The 22042-nt window shown below is 41.8% G+C and overlaps 1 protein-coding gene across 3 annotated transcripts in view; it reads right to left on the reverse strand.

The window, feature by feature from the left end:
- pcnx4 (pecanex 4) overlaps positions 1 to 18569 on the reverse strand; it is a 40314-nt gene extending 21745 nt beyond the window's left edge. For all 3 annotated transcript variants that reach the window (XM_068038799.1, XM_068038798.1, XM_068038797.1), the window contains exons 1-6: positions 18262 to 18569; positions 12171 to 12911; positions 11156 to 11332; positions 7450 to 7970; positions 4669 to 4769; positions 1810 to 1932 (exon numbers count right to left, since the gene is read on the reverse strand). In XM_068038799.1, coding sequence (XP_067894900.1) covers positions 1810 to 1932; positions 4669 to 4769; positions 7450 to 7970; positions 11156 to 11332; positions 12171 to 12859 — 1611 coding nt within the window. In that variant the 5' untranslated portion in view covers positions 12860 to 12911; positions 18262 to 18569. The remainder of the gene's footprint in view (positions 1 to 1809; positions 1933 to 4668; positions 4770 to 7449; positions 7971 to 11155; positions 11333 to 12170; positions 12912 to 18261) is intronic.
- Between the last annotated feature and the right edge of the window lie 3473 nt (positions 18570 to 22042).

Here is a 22042-nt window from a genome sequence, read left to right on the forward strand (position 1 = left end):
GAATGGAGAGAAACAGCCTCATGTCCTAGCCCCCACTTTGTTTGGCATCTTCTTCTCCATACTCCTGACCTTTGTCCGCCCTGCAGATATGGAATAGAACCAAGCTGACCCTTAGGACCGAGCTGATGGTTTAGAACGCCTGTGTTCTCAACACCTTTCTATATGGCTGTGAAATATGGGCAACTTACAGCTACTAAGAAAAGAGGCTCAATTATTTCCATCTTCGCTGGCAGGACAAACGCACAAAAGCAGCAGTCCACGTATAAAGGCAGAGCTCCCAAGCGCGTAGCCACTAATCAAACAGAGGCGGCTTCGGTGGATCCGGCACGTCCGCAGGATGGAAGACGGTCACTACCCATGGACCATCTGTAAGGTGAGGTATCTGGGGCAGACGATCAGTGGGGTGTCCAAAGCTCCACTTCAAGGATGCTTGCAAGCATGATATGAAGGTCCTAAATGTCGACTATCACACCAAATTTGCTTAGCAATAACTAAGAGGCAATTACAGCATTTTTTCAATACTGGAGAGACAGGGGACTAAAGTCAGGGATCTTACTTAACTGGCGAAAGTGGGAAATGGTGACATCCTTTGGAGTGGCGTGCACTAGAACAACGACCAGTGGCTACTGCAGCTTGGTAACAGGCACCAAAGCTGAAAACAACTCAACGTCATCACTTGGCAGCTTCACATGCGGCAGTTGTGGCAGAACCTGCCTCTCAAGGACTGGCCTTCACAGCCATCAACAAAGGTGCACCCAGAGAAGACATCCCACCTAAATGGATTGTTTGCTGTGTGTCCATCATATTTTGTAATGGAAGGACACCAGCACAATCTTTATAACTTATTTTGAACAGAATCAACATTAAGATATTAAAGGTTATCAATTTAAACAAAAAAAAAATTGAAAGTACTATAGAAAGCACCAGGCCAACCACTCAGTACAAACTCAAACATCTAATTTATTCACTCTGCGGAAGCATCACTCTTTCCAAATAAACCAACAGAGGGGTTCAGAAAGCAGTACTGCTCATAAGGCCAAGGCAGTGGCATCAGGAAACCCATTTTCTTCTCTGCTACTATTCCAGCAAATCCAGCCACAGTCCAGCTTAATTATATTTTTCAATTTACATATTACATGCACCCACTACCGCCACTTGCTGAGCATAAACTGGGAGCTGAACGTGCAACCTTTCTGGTCCATGTGATTCACCATCTCAGTAAACCCACTAATTCTTCATCAAGCTATCAGTCTCAATTTCTAAAGAGGAATTCTGTAACTGAGGCAGTAATTTGCAAACAAAAAACTATTAAAATAAAATCTGATAAAACCCTTTTAAAAGCCCCTCAAGTGACAACTAACTGACTATATGATAGAAGTGCCAGAACAAACGCTCAAGAAAAAGAGCAAGATAAAATAAGCAAATATGTTATACAAGAGATATCATCTGTGAAGCTTCAGTTAAGATAATTTTTTTTAAAAATATAATTGTTTTGGCAACAATGCAATGGTCACAGATGGACAGAACCAGAACCTAACTATACAGTGAAATTGCTTTATTATTCTTCAGTTACTGTATTTAAATTACACATGCCATGACATTGTCAGGTTCAATATTTTTAAATGCACAGAGCACCACTTGTTTATTGTCAGTCAAAAAAAGATTGAAATATTGGATTTTAAGTGTCTGAATTATGGCTTATAGGTTCCCACTAGATTCAGAAAACCATAACCGCTCCCTGCTGGTAAAGCACATGCTAATAGGCAAGTAACTAACCAGGAAAACAGATAAAATAAAAATTGCAGTTACCATTAGGAGTTGGATTCCTGTACCCATACTGTTCCACCACACCAAACTTGAATGCAATGTGGCAAGTCGCACAATTGCTATCACTACCACTTCCAATAGCGCATTCTCTGTATTCTGCCACACCTATTAAGACAGCCAGATACTTGTATTAAAACAAGAGACATTTTAAATAATAAAAACTATGTTCAGTTATACAAAAATCAATGACCATTTCTCCTATAATGTAGTCTAATTGTGGCAAGTAATTTAAAATAAAATTCAGGATCAACCAAAAATGTTGATATCTCTTACTACCAAGCCATTGGCCTGGATTCTGCTGTCAGCAGTGAACTAACAGCATTCACATTATGCTTATAGCTGCTCACAGACCTTTCATGGGCTTTTAAAGTGGCAGCTTATGATCTTTGGGAGTCTGATACAGCACAATGTCCTCTACAGGTGATCTGGGACATGTGTGAACAGGACAAGCAACAGCAAGTTTCTTCAACCAATCAGACTGAAGAATCTTGACTGAGGTATGCAGAGTCTGAACCAGGAAGTGTAAGTGAGAATATTTAATTCAATGTAAAAATCATGTACAGAAAACAAAATAGAGGGGGAAAGAAATAAAGATGAGATTAAGAGAAGCAAACGAGATTTAAAAAATTTTTTTTTTTTTACATCTGCGATAATTAAAAGTCTGAAGAAATGAGACTCCACTTGTAAAAATAAATTTCGGTACCAAAGAGGTTGTTTGGTAGTAATTAAGACTCATCAGACTGTTAAACATTTACTTAGATTTGAATAGACAAACCCTAACTTTTTCTGCCACGTTTAGCGGGTAAGTACTGCAACTCTCACCCTTCATGCATTTGAAAGTCAAGCCTCTCGGTGCGGTACCAGTATAGCGAAGTTTGTGGAGGAACAGCGCAAATCAGACAGCAATTTCATGATTTTCGCATTTAACGGAGTTTGTGTGGTCTCCAGAAATTTGGTCTGATTTACTCCTTAATAATGATGAGCGTTGACAGCGTCAATATTATTCCTACTGCAAAGTCCGGGCCCTTACCCTGCTCCTGTCTGTGCTGAGTTAACCAATTTCAACCGGGACAACATATGGAGTGCTACAATTTGCCTTAAGAGTCCCTATTGAAGGACCCCTGCTGGACTTTAGTGGATTAGGCTGTGATATCCTCCACTGTAACAACATAGAGTCATTTATGGCTGCACACGAACAATCATTACTTGGCCAAGTTACTGGGGATCTGCCAGTACCCTTGGAAATGTAACCCCAAGCAAGAGAGTCAGTGCCTGCAGCAGAGAAGAAAATTGGCAAAGTAAACCATTTTTAGGTACCAGGGATAAAATGAATCTCAGAGTGACTAAGCTTTAAAAGTTCCATTTCCTCTGAGCGAAATTCTCTATTGCCTTTCTTGGACAGTAAAGCCAAGATAAGGATTTTTTTTTTCTCCTTGAGATTTGTTGCTGGGTTGTGAATGGCGCTGGCAAGGCTGCATTTATTGTCCAACTCTAGTTTCCAGATTTATTAGCTTCAATTTCAAAATTTTCCATAGTAAAAGTTGACTCTCAACCCCCTGGGATGTGCCATAAACATTATACTACCGTAACCAGAGAGAGGAAATGTGGGTTCAATGTAGCCTCATCACTCTATAAAAGGACTCCCTTTTCCCCTTTAGATGTTTCTTTTGTAAAGAAAACTCTTTACGGTCATATACCAAGTGGTAATCAACAACTGTGTTCTCATCAATCAGAGGGCTTTGCTCAGCATGTAAAAAAACATTTACATTTATATGGCATATTACATTCTTCAAAAATCTCTGAAGCGCAGCGACATGTAGGCAAAAGCAAAACCATTTTTTTCCACAGCAAAACCCAAAAACAGCGATGAGATGAACAATCAGTTAATCTGTCTTTGGTGATATTCAGTGAGAGGAGAAATGCTAGTTGGCACACCAGGAAGATACAAAACCCTCTTTGAATAACGCCAGAGGATCTTACACATCAACATAAATAGGCAAATAGATGGGCCATTGGTTTAACATCTCAAATAGCAGCTCCAAAAATGCAACACTCCTTCAGCACTGCACTGGAGTGCCAGCCTAGATTACATACTCAAGTCCTGCAGTGTAGCTTCAAACCATCAACCTCCAATTAAAAGCTTCCTTAGTTCAGTATAATCTTTCTTGAACTTTACAAAGCAAAATATACCCCCAGATTCTACCACAATCTTGTCTGTCTTCTATCTCAGCAGAAATCAAACATTTTAAGACCAGGAAGAGGGTGTAAACAGGTTAAAAAAACAGGTTTTTGAATGTGATTAATGAAATAGAAGTAGAGATGTTTTTGCTGGAGACAAGCAAGTGAGCTGGATTTAAAATTAAATGGACCAAGAAAATAGAATCAAATGAGATTTTGAGGAACAGGAAGGATCACAGAGCATAAGTATATTATTCTTTTAAAAACAACAGAGTTTTGGATTTATGAGCAAAAACTTTTAATTTGATGGTCACATGAACAACAACTTGTATTTGTAGTATGTTAAAGATGCCACATAATGTCCCAAGGTGCTTCACAGGAGTACAACAAAACAAAATTTGACATCAAGCCACAGTGCTATCAAGGCAGATGACCAAAAGCTTGGTCAAAAAGGCAGGTTTTGAGTGTCTTAAAAAGGAGGAAAGTGAGGTAGAGAAGCAAAGAGGTTAGGGAGGGAATTCCAGAGTTAAGCCTGGACAGTTGAAGGTATAACTTGGTTCAGAAAATGCATTTCGATTTTTAAAATCAAATAAAACGGTATAAATAGTTGTATAAATTTAAAATGTAAAAAAATTCATTGCACCAATATACTACATAACTTACTATTCGGAATGCCCGTGTGAATCCAATACAAAGAGATGCTGTATGGAGATCCTCTAGTGAAGTATCAACTGAAAGAAAGGCTACCATGGCAAATGGAGAGACTGGAACAAACAGACTGTTATTAGAACAGTTCAACCCCACTATAGTCTCCAAATACAAAATGTTTCATTATTATGTTTCTAACATTTTGAAAAGGATCACAACATTGATCAAGTTGAAACAAAGATACTGTATTTTGTCGATTCTGATCCTGACAAATTCTCCTTGCACACACCACAAGCACGTTTATACTGCAGACAACCGGCAAGAGCCAGGATTTGAAAATGGGAAATGAAAGCTATTAACAAACAAAAAGTTTTCCACTGGTTTCAAGTGATATGTTACTGAAAGTTCAAGTCAGATTCAGGAAAGAACTGAACTTGGAGTGAAGAAAGTTTGAGGGGAAAAAACCTGTCCTACCATTCTGTAGCATGGTGCTACATTCTAATGTGTGGTACCAGTGCATCAATCAGGTTTTTAACGTTGTATTTACTTCCGAATGATTTGTTCATTTTTCCTTTCCCCTCTTCCATTTCACTACAATTTCACCTTCAGCTGGAAGGGTGTGATGACTTTCAGTACAAAATGGACAATTCCGTACTGATTTAATTACAAATAAAAATACACACTCCCAAACACAAAAAGTCCAATGTCAAAAAGGAACCTCTGCATTTTGTTGGATACCTGTCCTGGGTATTAAGTACTCGGGGCCTTTTCCACTCTCTAACATTCTCCCTGTGCTAGGCCCAATTTCCTTTTTCCCCTCAGCATAGGTTCCAACAATTCTAGACAGTCTTTGATAACTTTGGATTTGTCAGATCAACAGAAGCACTGGCTGGCATCCTTCCATCTGCAAAAGATGACAGACATGCAGCAAACAATCCATTTAGATGGAGTGTCTTCTCGGTGCACCTTTGCTGATGGCTGTGAAGGCCAATCCTTGAGAGGCAGGTTCTGTCACAAGTGCTTCACAAGAAGCTGCCAAGTGATGCTGTGAGTTGTTGCTTTTGGCGTTGGCACCTATTACCAAGATGCTATTGCAACCAGTCCACAGGATGTGTCACCATTTCCCTCTTCCGCCAGCTACTGACTCCCAGGTGCAATAGTCGACATTTAGGGCCATCACGTCACACTTGCAAGCAACCTTTAAGCAGAGATTTGGGCGCCCGACTGGTTGCCTGGCCCTGGCTACCTCACCATACAGAAGTGCTTGGGTATGCAACTGTCTTCCATCCTGAAGACGTGTCCGATCCACCGAAGTTGCCGATATTTGATTGGTGCCAACACACTTTAGGAGCTCTGCCTTTGAGAGGACTGCCACATTTGTGATTTTGTCCTGCCAGAACATACCCACAATGCGTCGCAGACAGCGAAGATGGAAATTATTGAGCTTCTTTTCCGGTTAGCTGTAAGTCACCCATGTTTCACAGCCAAATAGCAAGGTGCTGAGAACACAGGCCTTATAAACCATCAGCTTGGTCCCAAGGGTCAGCTTGGTGTTATTCCATGTGCGTTTCAGTCAAGATGGTAGCTGCTTTTCCTATGTGTGTATCAAGCTCTGCGTCTAGGGACAGATTGTAACTGCAGACCCAAGGTAGCAGAATTTTCTAACCACTTCCAGTGGGAAGTTATTTAGTGTGATCAGTGGCGGATGTGCAACACCTTGTCCCATGACCAGTTTTCTTGATGCTTAGGGTCAAGGAGAACAAGTTACAGGCATGGGAGAGACAGTCCATGAATCTTTGTAGCCGAGTTTCTGTGTGAGCAACTAGCACAGCATCAACATAGAGGAGTTTTCTCTGATCAGGAGGAGATAGGTTTTTGCCTTCGCTTTCAGCCTTGATAGATTGTAGAGCTTGATGTCTGACCTAGCGTACAAGTAGACTCCTTCCAGATCTGCAGGACAGGCAAAGGTCAGGAGCATGGAGATGATGATGCCAAACAGAGCGGGACTAGGATACAACCCTGTTTCACTCCATTCTTCACTCCGAAACTGTCGGAAGCGGAGCCATCAAACTGTACAGGTGACCTAAGTAAGATAGCTCCTGGGCATTCACCTCCCTAGGGAGCGCCTCCATGTCCACGTCTATCCGCTGCCATCCATTGCTCTTTCCCCACTAAATCCTCTCTTCTGCTGTTCAAGTTCCCCTGATTCTAATAGTGGGTGCATTTTTAGCCCAAACTTCAAGTTCACTGCTAGTTTAAACGGCCTCTGTCTGATGGTTCAAACCCCATCCCCCCAACCTTAACTTGTGAGCTTTGGTAAAGATCTAGATAAGATCAGGATGTGGTTTTTCTCTCAAATCTGGCTTCAAATTCATGGCTTCTCTGGACATCAAGTTCATGTTTTTCCACTGGACTACACAAAAAAAAACGCAAGATTGTGCTTCCATCTATAATCCGCTTCCAATTTTTTGCTGATCTGTGACAGGAGTACTATCAAGTCAGGAATACAAGACTGCAGCTGCACATCCACTGATTCCTCTTGGCATAGGCCCCAGCACCTGCGTGGTCTCTTTCCAACCTACCCAGTCTCATATTGCTGCATGTGTTGAGACTTATTCCTTTTAAAAATTGAAAATTAAAAATTTTGTAAATGCCTATAGGATGAAGTGTTAAGACACCGTAGAAACAGAAAAAGATTTTATTTTTTATAAAAGGGATTAAGAGACAGGCATCTTGCCAGAGATAAATTACACACAGTACTGATCATCTAGTCTATTATCATTTTAGGCAACTTACTGAGATTGAGGAGAATCCTTTGAATCAAGCCAGCCTTCATCAACATTGTTTGTTTCTGCTTAAAAACCTTCACAGTTCTTACGCCTTTAGGAAACAAAGGATTTCGGAAGAATCCAAATAGAACATATGCACCTTGAATTTCTTGGAAAATCTTCCATACTACCAGTGTTGCTATTATGATATAGCTTATTATGGTCTGAGGATTTATTCTAGATGTAGTTGATCTTCTTGCAAATAAATGTAATAAACCAGCTTCCGCAAGTGTCATTATAAGAATAATAATATAAATCAAGGCTTCTTTCCAGCCAAGCTGCCATCCAATTCGGTTACTAAAATGTTTAGGATATCCTAATGTGGCATGAGCTGTCCTGCAGCAGAATCTGAATGAAGCCTCAACTTGGCTGAGATCCAGACTAAGTATAAATCCCATTCCAGTTGTGAACAGCACCACACCAAGAGTGCTGGGGATAAAGAATGTGGCAACCACCACTCCAATAGACACAATAAACATAACCAACAGCCTGCAGAAATAAAAAACACAGATGTAAAATTAAACACATTAGTACAACACTAAAAGTTTCTCCAGTTTCCTACTATATATAATATAGCCACAAATTTTGCAATTGTGTCTCAAGTGCATGTACACATTAATGATCATGGGGCAAAGAAAATATTACCATACACCTGCAGATTTTCTGCAGTGTTGTACATGCAGTGTCAAGATCAAATTAAGGTGAAGCAGGGTTGGAGGGTGTGGATAATTGAAGTAGGGCCAAGGAAGGACTGCATCATTGGAGGCTAAAGGGGTGGGGTGGGGTGAAAGTTGAGCATGGAAAGTAGCTAAACAGCAAGAAGCCCGGGGGCAGTGGAAGGATGACGTTGAGGCAGATCGAGAAAGTCGGGTGGAGAGGAGAATGAGGAGTAGGGAGGAATTTGACCCCAGCATGGTTCAGCAATGCTGCTGAGAGCTCAGTTGTTCACCTTGCATATATTTAAACGCAAGACAAAATCACGGCAGACCTTGGAGCAGCAGATTAATGGGGCTAAGACCAAGAACAATGGCTGATTAAGAACCAATATCACTCAAGAGGTCAGGAGCATTGGAAATGGGTGCAAAGAGTGTCAGCCTTGGCTCAGTGATAACATTCTCGCCTCAGATTCTGGGGAAACCTTCAATGCGAGTGAAGCCCAACGCTGTCTCGTCCTGCTTTGCTCTCTCCATTGGAAGAGAGATATAGGTATTCCCTGAAATTCATAGAATCAGAATGGTCACAACATAGGAGGCCATTTGTCCTGTTGTGTCCGTGTTGGCTCTCTGCAAGAGCAACTTAGCTCGTCCCATTCCTTGGCCCTTTCCTCATAGCCCTGCAAATTCTATTTTCCGTTGCTTAACAAATTCCCTTTTGAAAGCCATGATTGAATCGGCCTCCACCACACTCTCAGGCAGTGAATTCCAGATACTGCCCACTTGCTGTGTAAAAAGGTTTGCCTCACGTTCCTGTTGGTGGTTTTTGGTGTTCTCAACCCTTCCGTCAATGGGTAGGGTTTTTCTACCTACTCTGTCTAGACCCCTCATGATTTTTAACATCTCTATTCAGTTTAAATTATGACAGCTGGCTGCATAAACTTAGCTTGTATTCTCTTGAGCTTGGAAGGCTGAGGGGTGATCTAAATCAATATATTTAAAATTTGATAGTTTCTTCTGGTGAAAAAATCCACAACATAAAAGGCATAATCTTAAAATTAGAACTAAGCCATTTAGGAATGAAATCTGGAAGTATTTTTTCCACACAAAAGGATAGTGGAAATCTGGAATTCTGTCCCCAAAAAAGCGGTGGGTGCTGGATCAATTGAAATTTTCAAGACTGAAATCAATAGATTTTTGGTCAGGTAAGGGTATCACGGAATAAAGCTGGGATAAGAAAGTTTTGGTACAGATTAGCCATAATCTTATTGAATGGCAGAACAAAATTCAATGACTGAAAGGCCTACTCCTGTTCCTTTGTTCTAGTTTAAAATGGTAGCTTTTTTAAATAGAAACATACTGAAGTTAACTTTTATCAGGAATAGGTTGTGAGGATGATATTTTGAGGGATCACAAATAAAACTTCAACTGTAGTAGCATTAAATGGTATTTGATGAACTGCATTGTTATACTAGAGTCTTAATACATTTTACAAAAGCAAGTCCTGTTCCAATATAAAAGTAATTTTCAAATTTAGTAATCCCAGTGTTATGAGGCAACAGCACAAAAGTTTCACATCTAGAAATCTGGTCAATCATTAAGCACATTGCAGGTCTCAGGCTAACGGATTAAAAATGCCAGCAAGAATGATAATTGCAGGCTGATATGCAATTAAACATATTGAAGAGAAAACGAGACAGTGGCTTAAAAAAAAAAATCAGTTGAAAATAAGCTATACAAACCTCCTGCAGCACTAATAATGTTTGTAACTAAGCTTACAGAGTATTACCTGGTAACTGACAACAAAAAGTTTTGTTCCTGGTACACAATGGTACAGTCTAATTTTCAGGAAATGCATGTACAGAAAAGTTAGATAATCCTCCCTTCCCCCACTTATTTTCTTCATTTGCCCATCTTCAGTTCTTTGAATAATCACTGCTATCACTGTTTACAGATTGTGCACTTTGGAGTGATAATGCAGAGTATTGAAATACAGGGATCTTTATCCCCACCCCCAACAACATAAATTGAAATAGGATGTTAGAAGGCAAAGTATTTGCATCACAGTTTGTGAAAACAGGCAGTTGTTAAATTATGCTTTGTAAAAGTAATGCAAGTTTTTTTTTTTAAGAGCTTTTATCAAGTCAGCGAACCATAAGTTTCAGAAATGTCCCACATTTTGATATAAAAACTGAAGATGCTAGAAATACTCAACAGGTCAGGCAGCATCTGTGGAGAGAGAAGCAGAGTTAACGTTGCAGGTCTGTGACCTTTCATCAATTCTGATAACTTATTTCCAGCATCTGCAGTATTTTGCTTTTAATCCCACATTTTGATGCTTGTTATTTGCCCAGTTAGTTGAGGCAGAAGGTTCCAACAATTAGCTTCAGTGCCTCCGGGTTAGGAAAGAGATTAGCAATGGTTCCCCCTTCTGACCGCTGTCCAGTGACCCGTGCTGGAAGCACACATGCACTTCAGATGAGGACAAGATCAAGTTTGGTTACGGTGTCATATGAATGAATAGCACGCTGACATTCACTGTCAAGTCTCACACTATTAAATAAATGCAATTTTGGCAAAGAACTGAAAGGCCTCTGGCACTCTTTCAGCAGTACCTTAGAAAAACAACGACTTCAGGAGAGGAGGGTAGAAAAGAACATTCATCAGAGAATAAAAATGCCTTTCTTGTGTGGTCTCAAAAAGCATCAGCGTACAATGAAGAGCAATGTTGTGAATCAGGATCTGTTTGACAAGGAGCATCTTAACACAATCGCAAACCCTTTCATAAAACCACATGCTCTGAAATGTTTTTGCAGCATCACCAAATGCTGTACAAATGAGGCCTGAAATTGGTTGGTCTTCCTGAATACCACTCTATCAAATGGCCATCACAACATATGCTATAGCTTTTGGACTGCAGAAGGAGGCAATATACGAATGTGAAATTATAAGTTTATGAAGGAATTGTCTTTTCTATTAAATCATCTCACGTTTCGCATTTGTGAAGGCTTTAAATCTTACCTTACATTGGTTGCCATGGGTGAACCTCCAAAACCAAATTCTAAGACTTGTTCGAGAATCCATAAGAAAAGTGCATCCACAGGAGGCAAAATACCAATTGCCCAGAAGAAAGGCAGAAATACAAAAATAATGTGCAAAATCGGATTTATTTGAAGCAGGGTTGGGTTTACAGTAAATCTGAGGAAAGGAAGGAGGCAAATATTAATACTAAAAGCACCAATGTACCAAATGTTTCAGCCATCAATCTCTTCATTCAAAATCCAACCTCTAGGTTTAGTTAGCCTACCTTTATTTAAATATTATAACCAACTAACATTTGCTCAAAGCAGAAGGCAATATAATGCTGATAAATTTCTATTAGCAAGAATGGAAAATTCTACTTGGGATAGAAAAAGATAAATTTTAAGCTACATATTTTGATCAGTAATTTGAAGATATTTTAGATTTAGCATTGCACATTCTACTTTCTCTATCCACAAAATTAACCAACCTCCATGCTCAGGAGCTCTTAATGTTCAGCTCTTTTGGAGTTGACTGGCTAATTTTTGCTCCTCCACCATAAGTCAGGTTCAAATTAGAGACATGGCAACATTCCTCTAAAACTCAATACGTGAAAATGAAGATGCTTTGCTGAACTTCTTACATTTTAACCCCAGTTCACAAAGGTTATTCCACTTCAAACACTTAAGACCCAAACTATTAATATTCTCAAATACAGCCCTAATGTGGGAAGAACTGAAAAGGCATTTCAGAATCTAAACTAGGCTAGTTTGCAAAAAAATCTAAATTTAATTTATCCAAAAATTTCCAAGTTTGAATAGTTTTAGACCTAACTAACATATCCAGCCATATGGGTTGTGATATCTTTAAAACATCAAAATCTGAATAGAGATCCACAATTTAAACCCAGGTCAAAATCTGAATCCAGATACAACCTTGGTCACTTTATTCAGTTGTAAAACTAGAACTAATTTCTCACCAAATCAACATACTGAAGAATTAAAAGGTTATATACCTGTAGGCAAGATCCACGGCAATGAAAGCAAAAATATAAAGTGGTCGAGTAAGTGCATTGATTTCATATGTATCTTGTGTTTGGAATGTAGCAGTCTCCACAGCAGTATTTATTATTAACGAATATTCTCCAATACACACAGTCACCCAACCAAAAACAAAGAGCACAACAGTTGCCCCTGTGTTGTCATATAGTATCATTAACCTATTAGGCAGCAAATACCACGTTCCAAGGCCACATAATGCTCCAGCTAGAATGGAGTGAAAAACTGTATTGACTAAATATTTTTTTCCAGGTATGATAAATGTTACTGTCTCTGGCCCAGCACAGCTGGAGAAATCAAATTCGTCCTCATCGGCCAAAGTATTTTCAGATGGGAATGTTTCAACAGTCACATTCTTTTGCCTGACCCACAAGTTCATGCCTTGAATGATGAAGGCTGCTAGCAGCATCAACCCTGCAGCAAGGATTGATGCCCAATAATCTTCTAATGTATTTAGCTGGTAAAGAACAGTCCCTACACCACCAAAAACCCATGGTATCAGGAACAAGATGATCTGGTTAACATAGATGTAAGGTGGAGCACAGTATCCAAGTTTAAATCGTGGTCCTCCTAGCACCGTCTGTGGAAATCGTTTCCAAAAGAATTCCTGTTTGTAGTCGTTTAGTAGTGGGACATCTGGACCCATCCTGATTTTGCACAGTTCTTACATTGTTAGTATTTCCATTGTCTGGTTTTGCCTGGGAATGTCAGAATTTAAACAGTAAATCATACAGATATCCAAGATTAGGATTACAGACATTATCTCCACTACTACACCTAGTAAACATGCACTTAAAATTTGGCATTACATTTTTATTACAATATGGATTCAGTGCAGTTGTCCAATACAGATTAACATGATGATGGTGAGGGAGAAAAACACACATTAGAAAGCGTGTAATATAATTGCAGAACATTACGAAATGTAGTGACTCACTACTCAATTTACAAACTTTCTAAATAAGCAGGAAGATATCCCATGTCATAGGTAGTTCAAGACCTGTAATGCAGGTTCTATGTTCACTGTGGACCTACCAAAACCCAAATGCAAACTAATTTGCCCATGTAACCTGCAAATTTACTGAATCTATCACATAATTGACTTGAGATAAATTTTTACAGACCTTACCAATACTGAAAGATACAAGGTTCACAGATATATCTGTAATAGTATTTAGCTACTACATTAAAGAATTTGCTTAACTGTTTGTTCTTCACTCCCTAAAACTTTTTATTCCCAGGTACTAGCATTAGAATATTTTGTTGCACCTCCCAAGCATCTGCTAAAAAATTCAAGTATTTTATCTATGTATTAGCCTTCCTCTTTTCCACAAAAGAATTGTTTTTTTCTAAGTTGTTTACATAATTATAAATGCTTTTTTATCTCCCACTGTCCAAATGGATTTTTAGTTCTTGCTGAAGCACTCATTTGTACTCCTCAGGGAGTTATGTTTCCAGCGTTCAGAGATGATGTGACATAGGAACAGGATGAGTAAATATGATTTGGATTATTTGTTTATGATAGGTAATCATCACAACAGGCTGATTGGGCTGAATGGCCTGTTTCCGTGTATACCTTAGGAACAGGGCAGCACAGTGGCGCAGTGGCTAGCACCACAGCCTCACAGCTCCAACGAACCGGGTTCGGTTCTGGGTACTGCATGTGCGGAGTTTGCAAGTTCTCCCTTTGACCGGGTGGGTTTCCTCCGGGTGCTCCGGTTTCCTCCCACATGCCAAAGACCAATTGGCCATTGTAAAAATTGCCCCTAGTGTAGATAGGTGGTAGAAGAATTGAGGGAAGGTGGGGATGTGGGAGGGAAAAATGGGAATAATGTAGGATTAGTATAAATGGGTGGTTGATGGTCGGCATGGACTCGGTGGGCCGAAAGGCCTGTTTCGGTGCTGTATTTCTCTATGACACTATAAGAGGAGTAATCCACTCAGCCCCTGGAGCCTGTTCTGCCAGTGAGATCATGTCAGATTTAAACCTCAACCTCATTTACCTACCCTGGCCTTGCCTAACAAAAGTCCATCTCAGTCTTGAAAGTTTCAAGTAACCCAGCATCCGTGGCCATCAAGGGGCAGTGTTCCCAATTTCCACTGCCCTATGAAAAGGTGCTTTCCGATTTCATTCCTAAATTTTAAGATTAATGTTCCCTTGTACTATATTCCCTATTGGAGGAAATAAGTTTCTCTGTAACTTCCCCATCAACTTCTATGTATTTCTATTACATGCTCTCACATGCGTTCAAGTAGAAGGTATTTTCCTCCACACAAGATCGGGGGCAGGTTGTTCAACCTTGCCCGTCTAAGAGCGAAGACCAAAGTACGGAAAGTCCTCATCAGGGAACTCCTCTTTGCTGACGATGCTGCTTTAACATCTCACACTGAAGAGTGTCTGCAGAGTCTCATCGACAGGTTTGCGGCTGCCTGCAACGAATCTGGCCTAACCATCAGCCTCAAGAAAACGTACATCATGGGACAGGACGTCAGAAATGCTCCATCCATCAATATTGGCGACCACGCTCTGGAAGTGGTTCAAGAGTTCACCTACCTAGGCTCAACTATCACCAGTAACCTGTCTCTCGATGCAGAATTAAACAAGTGCATGGGAAAGGCTTCCTCTGCTATATCCAGACTGGCCAAGAGAGTGTGGGAAAATGGCACACTGACACGGAACACAAAAGTCCGAGTGTATCAGGCCTGTGTCCTCAGTACCTTGCTCTATGGCAGCGAGGCCTGGACAACGTATGTCAGCCAAGAGTGACGTCTCAATTCATTCCATCTTCGCTGCCTCCGGAGAATACTTGGCATCAGGTGGCAGGACCGTATCTCCAACACAGAAGTCCTCGAGGCCGCCAACATCCCCAGCTTATACACACTACTGAGTCAGCGGCGCTTGAGATGGCTTGGCCATGTGAGCCGCATGGAAGATGGCAGGATCCCCAAAGACACATTGTACAGCGAGCTCGCCACTGGTATCAGACCCACCGGCCGTCCATGTCTCCGCTTTAAAGACGTCTGCAAACGCGACATGAAATCCTGTGACATTGATCACAAGTCGTGGGAGTCAGTTGCCAGCGTTCGCCAGAGCTGGCGGGCACCCATAAAGGCGGGGCTAAAGTGTGGCGAGTCGAAGAGACTTAGTAGTTGGCAGGAAAAAAGACAGAGGCGCAAGGGGAGAGCCAACTGTGTAACAGCCCCGACAAACAAATTTTTCTGCAGCACCTGTGGAAGAGCCTGCCACTCTAGAATTGGCCTTTATAGCCACTCCAGGCGCTGCTCCACACACCACTGATCACCTCCAGGCGCTTACCCATTGTCTCTCGAGATAAGGAGGCCAAAGAAGAAGGAGACAATACTTACCCAAGCCGACAGGACTTGGGCACAAGTTGGTAACAGTCAAGGCTTTGGGTTACTGGTAAAGCTTAACCAGCTAGTTATAGAGCTCATTGCTAAGTTTTCCAGTGCTAAGGGACTGTTGAGCTATCTAGGGTTGCACATAAAATTTCCTAGCCCTCAGACTCCATTAGTGAGTCAGGCTAGTGTGTCAACAATCAATATTGCTGTTACAAGTTCAGGGTATTCTGCAGATTCCTTGCTGGGATCAACACACAATCGCTCCCGTAAGTGACCCTTATGGACAGCAGTTGACTCGCGCTACCCTGTAGGCCAGATGCTAGAAGGTGGGATTAGTTTGGATGGATAGCTTATTCGGCCGGCACGAACACAATGGTCTGAATGGCCTCCTTCTCTGCTGTATTTTGTTCTATGTTCTACCCAATGTCAATTCATACAATAGGAAACACAGAGGATGCAATATGTCTCCCATTATAGACAAAATGGATAACAAATCTTCTGGGCATGCCCTCATTAGTGTTTCTTCAGTCTTTTTGAAGGCAGACCATGAAAACACTTGGTAAGACAAGGCCAGGTACAAACCGTTAAGTTGCTTTATTTCGTAGATCACAAGTCAACATACAAACAGTTATGCTCAAATTCATTTAATTAAAATCATAACTTGATTTCATGTACTTGCCTAAAACATTTCCCACATCAGTGGGTCAACTTGTTTGATTTAAACAAGTAAACTCTAACTACTTTCCTGCAATCTAACAGTGTTTCCATCTCTGTTCTTATCTAAACACTGATAATGCAGTGGGAGCTCGACGGGGAGCAGCAGGTGGCCAGAGTGCCCATGAGGCAGTCGTCGAGGCTCAGGGCCTCAATCCGGCCACGGTCGCCCTTTCGCCGTCACAGCTGGGAGCTGGGAAAGAAGCTCCACCGTGAGCTGGATGGCGACCACGAGCGCAGAGTCAGCCTGGAGGACGCCGACATCGAGGCCACCTTGCAGGCTGTGGGCTGGCCTGCTTGCCAGGGTCGCGACCCCCGCCGGACGCCTCCCCCCTCCTCGCACCACCTTCTCCCCTCGCAACCCACCCTACTCGCACCCCCTTGCACACCCTTCCCCCTCGCACCCCCCAACATAAACACCCTACTGAGCCAGCGGCGCTTGAGATGGCTTGGCCATGTGAGCCGCATGGAAGATGGCAGGATCCCCTAGGACAGATTGTACAGCGAGCTCGTCACTGGTATCAGACCCACCGGCCGTCCATGTCTCCGCTTTAAAGACGTCTGCAAACGCAACACTGACCACAAGTCATGGGAGTCAGTTGCCAGTGATCACCAGAGCTGCTGGACAGCCATAAAGGCAGGCTAAAGAGTGGCCAGTCGAAGAGACTTAGCAATTAGCAGGAAAAAAGACAGAAGCGCAAGAAGAGAGCCAACTTTGTAACAGCCCCGACAACCAATTGTATCTGCAGCACCTGTGGAAGATTCTGTCACTCTAGAATTGGCCTTTATAGCCACTCCAGACGCTGCTTCACAAACCACTGACCCCCTCTAGGCAATTACCCATTGTCTCTCGAGACAAGGCGGCCAAAGAAGAAGAGAATGAAAGTAATGAATTGTGCCAGATAATCCCTACCAAGTCCCCAGGGCCAGGGGCGTCCCTAAACAATGGGTGTAAAATTTCTTAGTGAGACAGGCTGATTAATTGCTTATTGTTTTCAGACTTTTGGGAAATAACTTCAACAGCTAGCTCATTAGAAATTATCAGATTAAAAAGCAAAGTATCTTTGGCTTTGGTCTTCTGGGATCCAGGTTACAGCGAACCACTGTGTAAAAGTTGACACAGAAATCCCTAGTCAGAAGGTAGATTGAAGGTTGTTTTCAGGATGCTAGAAGAATTTAGTGGAGTTACACAGACATAATGCAGAACATACATTAATTGTCCAGCATTAATACAATCTCAAATGGTAATCCTAAAATTAAGGCTAGTCCGGTATGGGCAGCGTATGTTTATTTGCTAAATTACAAAATCCAAAATGAATACTAAACACAACAATATTAAGAAATGTGAACATTTTATTAAGATACATTATGAACTACTAATAGAAATATCAAACATACAAGTGGCAACATTACCTTAAAAAGCCTAAGTTTTCCAATAAAGTGCATACCTATAACATCTAGTCATATGTTTTCAGTCACGGCATTCGGAGCTCAGTTTTGGAGCACAAATCCACTTCAGCGCACAGAGTCATTAGAGAGATACAGCACTGAAACAGGCCCTTCGGGGCACCGAGTCTGTGCCAATCAACCACCCATTTATACTAATTAATCCCGTATTCCCTACCACATACCCTCCTACATTAATCCCATATTCCCTACCACCAACCTACACTAGGGACAATTTACAATGGCCAATTTACCTATCAATTTGCACGTCTTTGGCGGTGGGAGGAAACCGGAGCACCCGGCGGAAACCCACGTCGTCACAGGGAGAACTTGCAAACTCCGCACAGGCAGTACCCAGAACCGAACCCGGGTTGCTGGAGCTGTGAGGCTGCGGTGCTAACCACTGCGCAGCCCAGTATCACACAACTCTGTCAGAATTGTATTTCACCAATACCATTCCTTCCCCTCCCCAACAGCTGCCCACAGAAACTAGCAGACAATCGGTTTACGGTTCGATGCGTTCCTTACCTGCTGTGAACAGACCAAGACTCGGCGGCTATCTCTCCCTGTCCTTGTTACCGCTGCTCCGCACATCCGTTTCTATGGCACAGCTGTAAACAATCACCGCCCAACATATATAAGTGGCCCAAAGACCTCCAGCCACCGCTGCTTCTATCAGGCCTGCGCCTAACAACCACCCACACCCCCAGTCTCACCAACACTCCCAACATCAAACGCCAGCCTCTGCATTGCTCGCTTGGCATTTTAAAAACGCCAACCGCTTTATCCGACATATGGACATTCAGCAAGGAACGCCGCCGCCAGCACGCATGCGCCTGACCCCTCACCCACGGCACGGTGACGTCAGAGAGAGCAAGAGCGCCTGCGCCAGGATCTGCTTTGAAATGTCTAGGTAACCAAAACATACCAAACCAGCTAAACCTTGTCACCTGCAAGTATACTTTTTGACTAGTAATGTTTTAAAACTCTTACTGTTAAGTCATTTCAGCTGTGTATCCCTTTTTCAAACTTCACCAGGACTGTCTGTACCCTCCAAAATGTGTTAACAACCTCACTTTTTTATACTCACGATGTGGGTCATAATCCCCAGTGCAGCCTTTAGACATTGCTTATTTCCCTCTTTTTTATTAATAGATTTATTGGCAGTACCAGAAACAGTTACATGGTAAACACATTTAATTTTAGGGCTTATTTTTTCAGTTATTTAGTGCATAAGGTGTGAGATGACACCACTTAGCCATAGCATGCAACAAATATTTTGAATCATAGAATGTTGCTGTATAGAATCAGGCCATCGGCCCATCTAAACTGTACTCACTTAAGATGCAGTTACTATTAATTATATCTAACATGACATGACATTTGAAGCAGGTCATTCACAACTGCTATTTTTATCCAACACAGAAAAAATATTTAATGTCTATTTATACAAGCTGATGATGTCATCACAGATCCTCCTAGACCTATGACTGATTTAGAACCTGAAATTGGCCACATCAGTGTAAAAGATCCACAGATACAGGTGTGGTGCCAGAGGACTGGAGAATTGCAAATGTTATGCCCTTGTTCAAGAAAGGGTCTAAGGACAAGCCTAGCAACTGCAGGCCAGTCAGTTTAACCTCAGTGGAGGAAAAGCTTTTGGAAACGATAATTCGGGACAAAGTTAATAGTCACTTGGACAAATGTGGATTATTTAAGGTATGCCAGCATGGATTTGTTAAGGGCAAATCCTGTTTAACTAACTTGCTTGAGTTTTTGACGAGGTAACAGAGAGGGTTGATGAGGTTAATGCGGTTGATGTGGTGTACATGGACTTCCAAAAGGCATTTGATAAAGTGCTACATAACAGGTTTATCAGCAAAGTTAGAGCCCATGGAATAAAAGGGACAGTAGCAGAATGGATACAAAATTGACAGGAAACAGAGAGTATTTGTGAATGGTTGTTTTTCAGATTGGAGGAAGGTATATAGTGGGGTTCTCCAAGAGTCAGTGTTGGGACCCCTGCTTTTTTTGATATATATTAATGACCTAGACCTGGGTGTACAGGGCACAATTTCAAAATTTGCAGATGATGAAATTTGGAAGTATTGTGAACTGTGAGGAGGATAATCATAAACCTGAAGAGGACATAGACAGGCTAATGTAATGTGGGGGACAAGTGGCAAATGAAATTTCATGCAGAAAAGTGTGAAGTGATTCATTTTGGTGGGAAGAACAAGGAGAGGCAATATAAAATAAAGGGTACCATTCTAAAGGAGCTGCAGGAGCAGAGGGAGCTGGGTGTGCACAAATCATTGAAGATTGTAGGGCAGGCTGAAAAAGTGGTGAATAAAGCACATGGGTTCTGGGCTTTATAAATAGAGATATAGAGTACAAAAACAAGGAAGTTATGATAAACCTGTATAAAATATTGGTTTGGCCTGAACTGGAGTATTGTGTCCAGATCTGGGCACCAAGCTTTCAGAAGGATATTAAGACATTAGAGCGAGTGCAGAAAAGATTCACAAGAATGGTTCCGGGGATGAGGAACTTCAGTTACGTGGATAGGTTTGACAAGTTGGAGCTGTTCTCCATGGAGAAAGAAGATTAAGAGGAGATTAGATAGAGGTGTTCAAGATCATGAAGGGTCTGGACAGAGCAGATATGGAAAAACTGTTCCTGTTGTCCAAAGGATCCAGAACCAGAGGACACAGGTTTAAGGTGATTGGCAAAAGAAGTAACAACGACATGAGGAAAAACAATTTTTACACAGTGAGTGGTTAGGATGTGGAATGTGGTGGAGACAGATTCAATCGAGGCCTTCAAAAGAGAGTTGGATAATTATCCGAAGAGAAAAAATTTGCAGGGCTACGAGGAAAAGGCGGGGAAGTGGGACTAGGTGAGATGCTCTTGCAGAGAGCCGGCACGGACATGACGGGCCAAATGCCCTCCTTCAGTGCTGTAACCATTCTATGATTCTATAATTCTAAGTTATGTCAAGTATAAATCAAATTTCTGTGAGCTTTAATGCTGGTTTAAAAAGCTTCACATTGGAACTGAGCGTGCCCACAAAACAGGCTGTAAGACTCTTAAAAAGGGGGTCTCACTTCCGTCTAAGGTCCTGACCCCGTACTGAGTATTAATCGCACAAAACAGACTTTGGATGCAATTTCCACTTTATGTGGAACACCTTTATTATAAACTCACCAAGCAATAGTATATACTTACACCAGTTGCTTAGTAGACCCGCGTACAGGAGCTCGTTCCCAGTTGGTCAGGTCCACTGAATGACTTCTCCTGCACGACTTCCTGTGACTGACCAAGTCACATTTCCCAGCTATAGCAACAATGTCCTTGTGAGCTGTGACTTTATACCCCTTTCAGACCCTGGTCCCTCAACATATAAGGTTATGTTTTGAATTGGGTCATCCAATTGGGTTTCAGTGCCTTATCAATCCCATCCTGGCTATGCAAGATTACCTGCATGTGGTCATATCCCGCTGTCAGCAGGGGAGAGTCTTGGGTGCATACCACCCATGGATGTGATATCTGCATCTTGATAAGGCAAGAAGGAAACCATTCACACATATTTCAAAAGGCCATTGTCTATGGGAATGGTTGTAGACAGGCTGTTTGGTGATCTAACAGCACAGGCTATCACATCAGTGACATATCCTGACTTGTCTGTCTATGTGTGTGTATGTGGGGGTCCTTGTTCAGTTACTCTGTCTTTATTTTTAAAAAGTGCAATATGAACCGCAGCGATGATGTCCTCAGTCAGAATTCATTTCCCTTCGGCCTGATGTCTTCCGCCTCCATATTCTTACTACTCGGTGAGCTTCACATGCTGGTCCACACCACAACTGGTTACATTTTACTTCGGAAACAGAAATGTAGGCGATAGTAACAAATGCCCCACAGCTCAACAAAAAATACAAGAGATATCCAAATGCCTAACAAGGCCATGCCGCTGATCAAAATAATGTGTTTCTGTCGATTGTGCCCTATTGCAACCATTCAAAAAGGCTCTCAAAATTAAGACTACAATTTATTTTTTAGAATGTTTTTTATTCATTCCTGGGATGTGGGCATTGCGGGCTAGGCCAGCATTTATTGCCCATCCCTAATTGCCCTTGAGAAGATGGTGGTGAGCTGCCTTCTTGAACCACTGCAGTCCATGTGGGGTAGGTATACCAACAATGCTGTTAGGAAGGGAGTTCCAGGATTTTGACCGAGCGACAGTGAAGGAACAGCGATATAATTCCAAGTCAGGATAGTATGTGGCTTGGAGGGGAACTTGCAGATGGTG

Source organism: Heterodontus francisci, chromosome 9, assembly GCF_036365525.1.
Source record: "Heterodontus francisci isolate sHetFra1 chromosome 9, sHetFra1.hap1, whole genome shotgun sequence".
NCBI classification, from domain to species: domain Eukaryota; kingdom Metazoa; phylum Chordata; class Chondrichthyes; order Heterodontiformes; family Heterodontidae; genus Heterodontus; species Heterodontus francisci.